We start from the raw sequence: 13,022 nt of genomic DNA on the forward strand, positions 1-13,022 counted from the left end.
TAAAAAAAAAAATTATCGGCGCCCCAAAATACCAATTTCCGATTGTTATGAAAACTTGAAATCGCCCCTAATTAAATCAGCCATTCCGATTAATCTGTCGACCTCTAGACCAGATGCCTGAGTCTGTCAGCAGTGTCCCAGTGCTACTAGCTTGGATGAGGCTGACATAGACATTATATTCATTCTGTATACCAACTTCCTGCATCCAAAAGACCTCCACAAATACACTTCAAAAGGTTAAACATGAACTGCTATTGCCTAATGTTCTCAACAGTTCCTCTATCATTTCCTGTGGTCTTAAGTAATCAAAAAAGCAGATTTAAGAAATACTACATTATGGTCTTTCTTTGAAGGTTAAAAGACACACACACACACACACACACACGCACACACTGAATAAAAATGAAAAACTATGCACAACAACAGCCAAAGTTATTCCCATGTAAATATGTTGAGCAAAATCTCTTTCCTCTCAGGCTGAACTCAGGGGCAAGGCACTAGTACAGCCAGTATCACTAGTGTGAAGCTAGTCTGAACAGATCAGTGAGTGAGTGACTTACCCGCAGTTGAAGGGTGTGGCGGAGAATAGTCCCCTCTAAGGCATGGATCCACTTCTCCCGTTCGTCTGCATCTCGAGCTGAGAGGGAAAGCGCACAAAACACACCAGATCAGCCATAGTACAGATGGGTATTATCACAACAGCAACGGAGTGCATAACCTAGTAGCTACAACAAGGACTAGAGCACCTCATCTGTGCTCATCTTGCCCAACTAGTTAGCTATGTGCTCATTGTGCTGTGCCATGCAGTTGCTGGGGGGTTCTTGCAACCCTTCTGGTGCGTCGCTGGGCAAGAGAGTAGGAAGGCAGGTCTCCTGACGACACACACAGCCTGTTGCCAGGCACGGCTGCACCCTCATAGCAAATAAACAGAGCAAATAAAGCCTCTAATATTTACACTTACGAGCCCAGAGTCCATGGAACCTCTATACTCAGTATTTTTGCATTTTTACCACATTCTTGTCTGCATACGCCTTACTGGTGACGAGTGGTAGTAGTGGTGTGCAGATGTGGTTGGGCGTCAATTTTAATAAACCATTGAATATACACCATCAAAATAAATCCATTATTAAATTTGTTTAGGCAGGTCCTAATAAACATAAGACTAATTAAACGTAACTTCAAAAACAATTGAATGGCATATTTTGAGTTTATTTATGTTACGTCCAAATGAATGAAATCAATAGTTCATTATTTTGTTCATTAAAACCGACGACACACCTACCCCCATTACAGTGATATTTTGAAACATAGCCCAAGCCCATCCACGTTTAATCTCTTTTTGACCCTCTCTCCACTTCGTTAGGGAGCAGGCATTAGATTGAGTGGACTTTCATAATAATACCGATCCTATTTGAAATACAGGTCTGGTGTTCATATTTCACAACCTCTGGATTTTTGGAGTAGGCTATACGCGATGGGGCAACATAATAGTCCTGCACTTCATTTAGGCTACATTATTGCATGGTTAACGTTTCTGATCGGTGATAGATGAGTAAACGACGATTAGCTATGCCACCTCCACTTATTTGCCCAGCCAGAAACCAATTACCCAAATAGCCTACACAGACAGAGATTCAGTGAAACAAAATCACATTGATTGATTGATTATCAGACAAGTCAGTGAAGCCATAGGCTTCTGGTCAGAAGTAGGCCTGGGCTACTAAGCAACTGCGAGTGAAGAGCAAAAGTAATCCACTTGTTAAAACTAGTTTGGGGACGGCAGGTAGCCTAGTGGTTAAAGCATTGGGCCAGTAACCGAAAGGTTGTTAGATCAAATCCCCGCACTGACATCTGTCGTTCTGCCCCTGAACAAGGCAGTTAACCCACTGTTCCCTGGTAGGCAGTCCTTGTAAATAAGAATTTGTTCTTAACTGACTTGCCTAGTTAAACCTAGTTTAAAAAAACTTTATTTAACAAGTGGATTATTTTACTCTTCAAAAAAACCTAGCCAGTTGGAGTCTGTGTGTGTACTTTCCTTCGTACCACAGCACAGTAAAGCAACACACCAGTTGAAAATACTGAAAGCATGCGGTACACACCTCAGCCTTGCGCAGCATCCAGAAGTCATTCAATGCACCAATTGTATTGACTTCCCCCAGAACGCAAAAAGTTTGATGCAGCTGGACATGAGGCATAAGAGTGCGGGCCAATGCCGCCTCACATGCGGACCAGACCGCACGCGCCATCACATGCAAGTTGATTTTCTCCCCCAAACACCAGACGAGATCAGGACACACAGGTTGAAATATCAAAACAAACTCTGAACCAACTGTATTTATTTGGGGACAGGTCAAAAAACATGAAACATTTATAGCAATTTAGATAGCTAGCTTGCTGTTGCTAGCTAATTTGTTCTGGGATATAAACATTGGGTTGTTATTTGACCTGAAATGCACAAGGTCCTCTACTCCTCCAATTAATCCACAGATAAAACGGTAAACCGAATTTGTTTCTCGTCATCTCTCTTCCTTCAGGCTTCTTTTTCTTCTTTGGACTTTATATGGCGGTTGGCAACCAACTTCACGGTGCATTAGTACAACTGACTGGAGTGTGGACATCAGTTCATTTTTCAATCACCCATGTAGGTATATGTTCCTAAAAACCAATGAGAAGATTTGAGAGGCAGAACTTGCAGCACGTTGAGCGTCACAAATAGAAATAAGTTATATTTTAGCGCCCAGCTATGCAGACACCCGCGAGCAGTGTGGGTGCAATGATTGAACAACATGTATACACTACGGTTCAAAAGTTTGGGGTCACTTAGAAATGTACTTGTTTAAAAAAAAGTAAAAGCACATGTTTTGGTCCATTAAAATAACATCAAATTGATTAGAAATAGTGTAGACATTGTTAATATTATAAATGACCATTGTAGCTAGAAACGGCAGATTTGTTATGGAATATCTACATAGGCGTTCCAACGGCATGTTGTGATAGTCTTTTTAAAATGAGAAACCTGGATTAGCTAACTGATCATTAGAAAACCCTTTTGCAATTATGTTAGCACAGATGAAAACGGTTGTTCTGATTAAAGAAGCAATAAAACTGGCCTTCTTTAGACTAGTTGAGGCTACTAATGTTTTCATACATTTTTCTGAGTCATCCTATTATTCTGATTGATGGCTGTGGGAATTGAACAAGAGCTTGAGGGAGATGTTATGGGTCTGTGGGTTAATCCATCTAAATATGCCTATCGAGTTAAAGTTAAACAGTCCAAAATCTGAAAGGGAACATTGACACATTTTCATAAATGTTTGCTGCATTTTATAAACAAAGAAACGTTATCAACATAAACATTTGAGAATTGTTTGTTTTCTGATCGCAATTAAGCAAACAGCATTGCGAAAACATGAAATACAATTTTTTTTTTTTAAAGGACAAAAACTACAATCATAATGGGCAATCCAGTATTTCGTCACAGGTGACTGGTGGCCTGGGGAAGTTTAATAGAGATGTAAAATACAGTGTACCCAGATGATTGATGGATAGGAGCTCAGGATGAAAGCCCAAAGCTTTTAAAGACATTAGAAGCATCCAGGGCTCATGCCAGGCCCTCACCCCGTTGCCTCAACACCCTCTCACCTCAATGTCTGTGATAATTTAATTGAGGCGCACTTTGCTTTACAAAACCTTTCTATAGATGCGTGTCTACCCCATAATAGCAATAGGGTCAATCTGCCGTGAGAATGGCGCAAAACAAACATCCTGTATTGTAAGAAAAATTGTATGAAATACTGTATGTTGGTGTCACATCAGTGTCCAACAAAAAAAAGAGAAATCAAAGATGCTTGCTTGATTATTAGATTGAAAGAGCACTACTTTCTACCTGGTTGCATGGCATGTAAAGAGCTAATGAAGAATCTCCCTTCTACCTAAAGCCCTTTGTGTGACAGTGAGGGTGCACTGTTTGGTCAGTTCTACACCCATCTGTGACTTGCAAGCAAACACTGTACCATCCCTGTGTGACATTTACTGTGCATGACAAACATGGCCACTCCTAGCCAGCAGAGGGAATGCGAAGTCTGTCATAACACCAACCATCATTACTGGGGTCAGTCTTGAGCATGATATAAGCTACAGACATTGCTGATGAAGTGATAGCAACAGAAAATTAACAACAGTAGAAGATATTGAACACTTACAGAACTTGGAGACCAATAAAACAAATGGTTCTGTACAGCACGTCTAGTGGTTCCAATTTTCTTCATTTATATAATATGAACTCTTGGTGTGACTGTTTTACATGAATAGCAGTGGTGGCTTGAAGCCTAGGCAAGTCATAAACGTGTGCAGTCCCCCAGAGTTCAACACAGAGCCCAAACAGGCCATGACAGGGCACGCACTCACAACCCAATTAGGACCTAATGCTTCCCCTCTCCCCCAGAAGGTAGGTGGCTCCTCTGGATGAAAGCAAAGTGTATTATTATTAACTCCTGGGCCATTAGTGCACAAAGAGGGCATTCTCCAGAGCACGGCTTATTACTGACAGCCAGGCCCAGAGAGATAAAGAGGCGGGGGACAGTGGAGAGACCGGAGAGTCTTCAGCAAGGTGACAGCAGTCTGACAGACACACTGCTAGTGCCTAACAAGCAGATGATTCCATTTCCTCTCTGGTTATGCATTATCACATTCCTAAGACACACCAATCAAAACTGCTCTGCTGCCTTCCTTCAAAGGATGTGAATCATATATTGTTCACCTCTTCTTCTGCCTCCCCTATTTGTCTGAATGAATGGAATGTAGATGGTATGATGCACAGCAGTTTTTGGTAAACACCATAAAGTAGTATGATGAATGAGAGAGTGGTTTGGAGTAAATCTCTGTGTGTGCTAATGACGGCATGTTCTTTTTAGGGAGAAAACAGAGTAAATGTTATTTCCTAGCTACAGACTATACTGAAGCAGACTGCTCTGTGCGGTCACTGTGCTGAGGTAAGAGCCCCTTGCAGAACAGGTATGATGACAAGGCATCACAGCTCCATTCTAGTCACAGACCCTTTCTAACACACATTTACTGGAGTCATCCCCCCAGGTCACATACAGGTCAGCTATCCCCCAAGATAAGCTCAATACCTGGTCATACATCACTTTGCATGTACACAGTGCTATAATCCATATACTGCGCAGAACCACTAGACCTCCTCTCTACAACAGGCAACCTGCTCGTCATGGGCTTGGCCATTGCATTCAGCAGTTTCCCAGGCTAAACATTTTTGTCTGTATGGGGGCCGGGTAAAGAGCTCTTTAGCACACAGGGGGTGTGCTGTGTAAAGTGGGAGTTGGAGGGATCTGATGCTCCGCCAGAAAAAGAGCCTGATGAATTATGGATGATCCTCGAAATAGAAATACAGAGCCTCTCTCTCTGCAGCCGTCATCTGTGGCCGCCCCATACCTCACCCATGCTCTGCTCCAGTCCTCTTCCTCTTCTGACACAGCCCGCCTGCCTGCCGCAGCACCACTCCAGAACAAACGTGTGTAACATCAGCTGGATCCCAAGTAACGCATCTCCAACAGGAAACATCTGGAGGAGTAGCGCATATATCCTTTGTGTCCTTTTCAAGTGGAAATGAGTATGTCCTTGTGATAGAAAATAATTCCCATAGGCTTGGGTGACAGATGAGTTGTGAAATGGCCGTGAAGTTCCCATCTTTTCCACGTAATCGTAGAATAGCTTTTCAACTTGGAGGCATCATCTGGAGGAGCATCCTTATTTCACTCCCCAGAGCTAGGAATCCAAAAGTCTTTCAAGGATGCATTTTTTAAAGGGTGAACTCAGATGACATTTGGAGATACGCATAATAGTAGACCAAAAGACAAAATGAAAACTGGCTTAGTTATGACAATAGAAATAGGAATTAGAACTCAAACTTGACATATGAATTTCAAATTGAATCAGACATAACAATATTATAGAATTATGACCTCAGCCGACAGTCTTAATAAACAGGTGACCTGACAATGCACCTCTAAGAAACAATCTTCCATAATACTGTTTCTTTAAACCATCAAGCCTTTTAAACATATTTTCTAAAAGTTCATGAAACGTCTTCCACGTTAAACAACCGCTATAGAAAACACAGTATATCAAAGAAAACGGTAAGCTACAAAACCACCAACACAAATACGTAGGAAACGGCTACTACCGCTGCTTCACTGAATCATGCCCTTCGACCTGCTAACCGAGGCCAGCATGCATACATCTCCTTACCCTTCCTTTTGTAGAACCACAGCATACAGTTTCGGAACATAGCAATGGGAGATGGCATGGAGGAGGTGGAGGTGGGCCCACCATGGATAACGTGCTGGTGGCGGTAGTGGTGGCTGTGGGTGGGTGGAGGGGGGGCGTGAGGATGGGGTTGTGACAAGGTGGAGGAGGTTAGAGACCTGGAGGAGAGCGGTCCGCTTGGTGGACGGACGGTGTAGCTGCTGTCCGGGGAAAAGGGGTGGGGTGAGGGGTGTCTGGGAGAGGGGCCAGTCCTGTCTCTGTGAAGTGGCGGTGTTCAGGGTGGGGTGAGGGGTGTCTGGGAGAGGGGCCAGTCCTGTCTCTGTGAAGTGGCGGTGTTCAGGGTGGGGAGCGGCAGTGCAGATAGCTCGGCTTTTAGCTCAGCAGTATTCGTTTTATTCCCAGAGGCGGTAGAAAATGCAAGTAATCTTCCTTAAAAAAAGAGCCTCCTTCGCTTCTTTCCATTACAGAAGAATCTTGGTGTGGAATAAATCTTGCTTTAGCCCCTACCCATTTCACTTCTACTTTGCAAAGCTGCCAGATGCTGCTGATGAAAGAGGAAGGTTCCACAGAGACGACGAGCCACTCAAATGCCTAGATGTGCGTGTCTGCTTGTGTTGACGCACCGATATAATAATCCTCCTTTTAAAAAAGGCAGGAAAGAGCGTATGAGAGAGAGAGAGAGAAAGAAAAAAACAAGCTACAAAGAGAGCCTACACGCGAGCAGACGGCCATATGCAGCATTGACAGATTTACTCCAAACAACATGGGAGTCAGCAGAGTGGGAGGTGAGGGAGAGGGGAGGAGAAAAAAAACAAAACAAGAGACTCACCTTGAAAATGGAAAGTCTTCTGGTCCACAGTGATGGTGAATGTGCTGTCGTCCTCGTCATCGATTCCTATTACAGCTCCCTGGGAAACCAAAAAGGAAGAGGAGGCAGTGAGACGTCACCATCCCCCTCTCTTGCTCACTATCAAAAACCCGCCGAGGCATGGGAGAATGAGGGAAAGAGGAGGGGGTGCCTGGGTGGAGGGAGAGATGCAGGAACAGGTATCGAACAGACAGACATTGGGGACCAGCTGCATAGAAGGAAAGAAAATCTCTGCAGAACTATTTGTGGCATGGCACCTAGCAACAGTATATCTCAAACCTGATTGCTTGTCAAAACCAACCTTGGGGGAAAAAAAGGCTTATGCTTATCTTTTCATTAAGTAAAACATTTCTGATATAATTACCCATAAAGATGCATTAAGACTTTCCATGTACCGAGGGTGAGGTGTAGTCATCCATTATCACAGAGAACCACTACAGTATATGATGACTCATTAAAAGACAATGCCCTGGCAGCTGGCTTCACACAGACAAAGGGACTGGTACAAAATGAGGAACGCGCGTTCAACTAGCCATGAGTGTAATTAGGCTAGAAATAATGTAACCTAGGTGTTTATACATGTGGTGTGCGTTTAGCCCTTGTGTGTTTCTAAATCCACTGTACTGTCCCAACTGTCTAAAGCTTGTACTAGGAGGAAATATACTCAACTACGCTAGTAATCAATCAATGTATAGCACAATTCCATATTCAATCAGGCTATGCCTGCAAGTCAATAATTTTATGCTTGACACTTTTTAATAGTAGATTGGCTAAACGCCCAAACATTACAACACACACAACTCTACATAAAGTCAGACTTTGTACACATATATGAATCTAGGAAAATGCTGCTCAGAGTAAGATATGTTCGCTTTACCTGACAACACAAACATGCGAATGCTCATATACCTTCAAAATCCGCACAAAACAGATGAAAGTCATGAGAAATATTGTTTTCACAATTCCATTATTGATCATCTGACCAACCAACAAGAAAGAGGGGTATCAATTTCACAAGCTTGAGAATCTAGCCAACTGTTGTTTTCTCAAAGCTGTGGATTGCAGCAGAGTGTGTGATGTCTATGAAAGGTATTTTTGCATAAATGTGAACATTGTCTCTTGGCAAAAATAAACTAATTCTGACAGTGAGTTGTCCTTCACAAATTATTGCCAAAACTTAAGTTCAAAAAACAAAACAAAGACAACTACGCAGATGACGATACTCACACGTTGTACTCTTACCCTAAAAATGGGCTATTCAAAACGTATGCGTTTTTCAATTGTGGGTACTGAATTCAAGATGGTATGTTTGCCCAATTATTACCTCTACTCATAAAAGTATTAGAATAAAGAATTAAAATCCTACTTCATCTAGTCTTGATTCAAAAAATATACCAAACAGGTTGTTTCCCCCAAGACATTCCAATATATAAAACTATTTGTTTAAAAAGTAAAACCTCTGTTTGAGCTGAAGTTCAAAGTAGATCTCTGAATGCTATGCTACTAAATTATGTATAGTTAGTTCCTTGAGGATAGAAAAAACAAAGGGCAAGTCAATGGGCCAGCAAGGATCCATTTTAGGAAACAAAAAATCCTATTTTGTTAGTGTCTATTGCAGGTATAAGTAATAAATCAAATGCTGCCATCTAGTGGCAATATTTTCACAAACTTCTGGAAAGTGCTGATATTAAATAGCCTTGTATTGTATAGCCAAAGAACTACAACAGAACAGTATTAGGCTAGATAGGAAAATATCTACTTGTTCAGCAGATGCAAATTGTCCCTCTTAGCACATAGGCTAATGAGCATGATCAACAACCCAAACCAGATCCTTACCCGGAGACGCACACATCCTCTTCTAGAGCCACGCATCATCTTGTCCTTGGACTGAAAATGAACAAGAACAAAATAGGTTTCAATCACACACACACACACTACCCCCCCCACATTTCCACTCTAAGTTTATCAAGTTCACCAGTGAAAAGTTCCTGGAACATCATACATGTAGATAGCAAGCTAAGATTCTCCGGTAAAAATCCCTGCAAGACAGAGTTGAGTGCTCTAGTATAGCATCTCATCTGCAAGTATGACACAGCCACAGTTTGAGACTGGTCCCAGATCTGTTTGTGCTCTTGCCAAGTCCATTGTCAAGCCAAATGTTTGGTATAACAATGATTGATGAGTTGACATGATCGCACAAAGACTGGCACTCCGGCTATAAATTACATACACTGTAACCAAAAGTGCCCCTACTACTGTTGTTCAGTGTAGGGTCACATTGAATTTGTTTAGTACCAGCAGATACTCCCAAAATAAAGAAAACACTTCATTATGAAGGATATGAAGGATAAAATATATTGAAAGCTGGTGCTTCCACACAATTGTAGTTCCTGAGTTAAGAAATTAAAACATCCCATCATGCTTAGGGTCATGTACACTGAACAAAAATATAAATACAACATGTAAAGTGTGGCCCCATGTTTCATGAGCTAAAATAAAAGATCCCAGAAATGTTCTATACGCACAGAAAGCTTATTTCTCTCAAATTCTGTGTGCACACACACACACACAACACACGTGTTAACATCCCTATAAGTGTGCATTTCTCCTTTGCCAAGACAATCCATCCACCTGACAGGTGTGGCATATCAAGAAGCTGTTTAAGCAGCACGATCATTACACAGGTGCACCTTGTGCTGGGGACAATAAAACGCCACTAAAATGTGCAGTTGTCACACAACACTGCCACAGATGTCTCAAGTTGAGGGAGTGTGCAATTGGCATGCTGACTGCAGGAATGTCCGCCAGAGAATTGAACGTTAATTTCCCTACCATAAGCCGACTCCAACGTCATTTTAGAGAACTTGGAAATACGTCCAACCGGCCTCACCACCGTTATGTGGGCGAGCAGTTTGCTGATAACCCCACTGACACCCATGGGCAGGCATAAACTATGGACAACAAACACAATTGCATTTGATAGATTTTACTGTAACTCAGAAAAGTCTGAAATTGTTGCATGTTGCGTTTACATTTCTTTTCAGTTCATAAAAATGGCCAGTTGCCCCTTATTTAGTCAACCATGGCTAGAAGAGATTTTGGTGACTTTGAAAGAGGGGTCTCAAAGGAGCACATGGGGTTTATAGGGTGTGTGTGTATGCCCCTCAGTCACCAGATCTCAACCCAATAAAACACTTATGGGAGATTCTGGAGCAGCGCCTGAGACAACGTTTTCCACCACCATCAACAAAAATCGAAATAAAATTGTATCTCCCATGCTTCATAAACAACAGGTTTAGCCTAACAGTGAAACGCTTACTTACTGCCCTTCCCAACAATGCAGAAAGAAAAACAGTCCTGAACGACTTGATTAGTGTAGTGTTAGATAGCTACATAGTTGTCTTTGCTGTCTTCGTATCCAAGATAATTGTGTAGTTTAGAGTGTGTAGTCTTAGAGTGATTATCTTAATTCACCGAGGTTAGCTAGCCAGCTATTTTGTCGTCCTTAACGTAGGAGACACTCCTAGCTAGCCAACAGCCAGCCAACGTCTACTGAATAGAACTTTCGCATTCCGGTCGCATTCCGCTTCGCTCCACAGGTAGTATCACATTTTCATTTCATTTCATTACAGTCCCAACGGTGTGATTTGTTTGATCGTAGCTAGCTACATAGCTAGCTACATAGCCGTCTTTGCTTCAAAGATAATTGTGTAGTCTAGAGCGATTTTCTAGGTTAGCTAGCCAGCTATTGTCGTTCTCCTAACGCAACGTAACGTAACCAACACTGCTAGCTAGCCAGCTAGCTCCCGAAAAGCAGCATTGTAGAAACTTCACACTCAACGGTACGACTTGATTAGGGTAGTGTCAACAACGCAGCTAGCCTACCCCAGCAGTACTGTATCATTTTAATCACTTTAGTCAATTAGATTCTTGCTACGTAAGCTTAACTTTCTGAACATTCGAGATGTGTAGTCCACTTGTCATTCCAATCTCCTCTGCATTAGCGTAGCCTCTTCTCTAGCCTGTCAACTATGTGTCTGTCTATCCCTGTTCTCTCCTCTCTGCACAGACCATACAAACGCTCCACACCGCATGGCCGCGGCCACCCTAATCTGGTGGTCCCAGCGCGCACGACCCACGTGGAGTTCCAGGTCTCCGGTAGCCTCTGGAACTGCCGATCTGCGGCCAACAAGGCAGAGTTCATCTCAGCCTATGCCTCCCTCCAGTCCTTCGACTTCTTGGCTCTGACGGAAACATGGATCACCACAGACAACACCGCTACTCCTACTGCTCTCTCTTCGTCCGCCCACGTGCTCTCGCACACCCCGAGAGCTTCTGGTCAGCGGGGTGGTGGCACCGGGATCCTCATCTCTCCCAAGTGGTCATTCTCTCTTTCTCCCCTTACCAATCTGTCTATCGCCTCCTTTGAATTCCATGCTGTCACAGTTACCAGCCCTTTCAGGCTTAACATCCTTATCATTTATCGCCCTCCAGGTTCCCTCGGAGAGTTCATCAATGAGCTTGATGCCTTGATAAGCTCCTTTCCTGAGGACGGCTCACCTCTCACAGTTCTGGGCGACTTTAACCTCCCCACGTCTACCTTTGACTCATTCCTCTCTGCCTCCTTCTTTCCACTCCTCTCCTCTTTTGACCTCACCCTCTCACCTTCCCCCTACTCACAAGGCAGGCAATACGCTCGACCTCATCTTTACTAGATGCTGTTCCTCCACTAACCTCATTGCAACTCCCCTCCAAGTCTCCGACCACTACCTTGTATCCTTTTCCCTCTCGCTCTCATCCAACACTTCCCACACTGCCCCTACTCGGATGGTATCGCGCCGTCCCAACCTTCGCTCTCTCTCCCCCGCTACTCTCTCCTCTTCCATCCTATCATCTCTTCCCTCTGCTCAAACCTTCTCCAACCTATCTCCTGATTCTGCCTCCTCAACCCTCCTCTCCTCCCTTTCTGCATCCTTTGACTCTCTATGTCCACAATCCTCCAGGCCGGCTCGGTCCTCCCCTCCCGCTCCGTGGCTCGACGACTCATTGCGAGCTCACAGAACAGGGCTCCGGGCAGCCGAGCGGAAATGGAGGAAAACTCGCCTCCCTGCGGACCTGGCATCCTTTCACTCCCTCCTCTCTACATTTTCCTCCTCTGTCTCTGCTGCTAAAGCCACTTTCTACCACTCTAAATTCCAAGCATCTGCCTCTAACCCTAGGAAGCTCGTTGCCACCTTCTCCTCCCTCTTGAATCCTCCTCCCCCTCCCTCCTCCCTCTCTGCAGATGACTTCGTCAACCATTTTGAAAAGGTCGACGACATCCGATCCTCGTTTGCTAAGTCAAACGACACCGCTGGTTCTGCTCACACTGCCCTACCCTGTGCTCTGACCTCTTTCTCCCCTCTCTCTCCAGATGACATCTCGCGTCTTGTGACGGCCGGCCGCCCAACAACCTGCCCGCTTGACCCTATCCCCTCCTCTCTTCTCCAGACCATCTCCGGTGACCTTCTCCCTTACCTCACCTCGCTCATCAACTCATCCCTGACCGCTGGCTACGTCCCTCCTGTCTTCAAGAGAGCGAGAGTTGCACCCCTTCTGAAAAAACCTACACTCGATCCCTCCGATGTCAACAACTACAGACCAGTATCCCTTCTTTCTTTTCTCTCCAAAACTCTTGGACGTGCCGTCCTTGGCCAGCTCTCCCGCTATCTCTCTCAGAATGACCTTCTTGATGCAAATCAGTCAGGTTTCAAGACTAGTCATTCAACTGAGACTGCTCTTCTCTGTATCACGGAGGCGCTCCGCACTGCTAAAGCTAACTCTCTCTCCTCTGCTCTCATCCTTCTAGACCTATCGGCTGCCTTCGATA

The 13,022-nt window shown here is 44.0% G+C and overlaps 1 protein-coding gene across 2 annotated transcripts in view; it reads right to left on the reverse strand.

Moving 5' to 3' along the window:
• Nucleotides 1-13,022, reverse strand: part of LOC115145016 (oxysterol-binding protein-related protein 9-like) — a 43,187-nt gene that overhangs the window by 22,134 nt on the left and 8,031 nt on the right. For both annotated transcript variants that reach the window (XM_029686221.2, XM_029686220.2), the window contains exons 2-4: nt 8,990-9,040; nt 7,115-7,193; nt 561-637 (exon numbers count right to left, since the gene is read on the reverse strand). In XM_029686221.2, coding sequence (XP_029542081.1) covers nt 561-637; nt 7,115-7,193; nt 8,990-9,040 — 207 coding nt within the window. The remainder of the gene's footprint in view (nt 1-560; nt 638-7,114; nt 7,194-8,989; nt 9,041-13,022) is intronic.

This window comes from Oncorhynchus nerka, linkage group LG17 (genome assembly GCF_034236695.1).
Source record: "Oncorhynchus nerka isolate Pitt River linkage group LG17, Oner_Uvic_2.0, whole genome shotgun sequence".
Taxonomy (NCBI): domain Eukaryota; kingdom Metazoa; phylum Chordata; class Actinopteri; order Salmoniformes; family Salmonidae; genus Oncorhynchus; species Oncorhynchus nerka.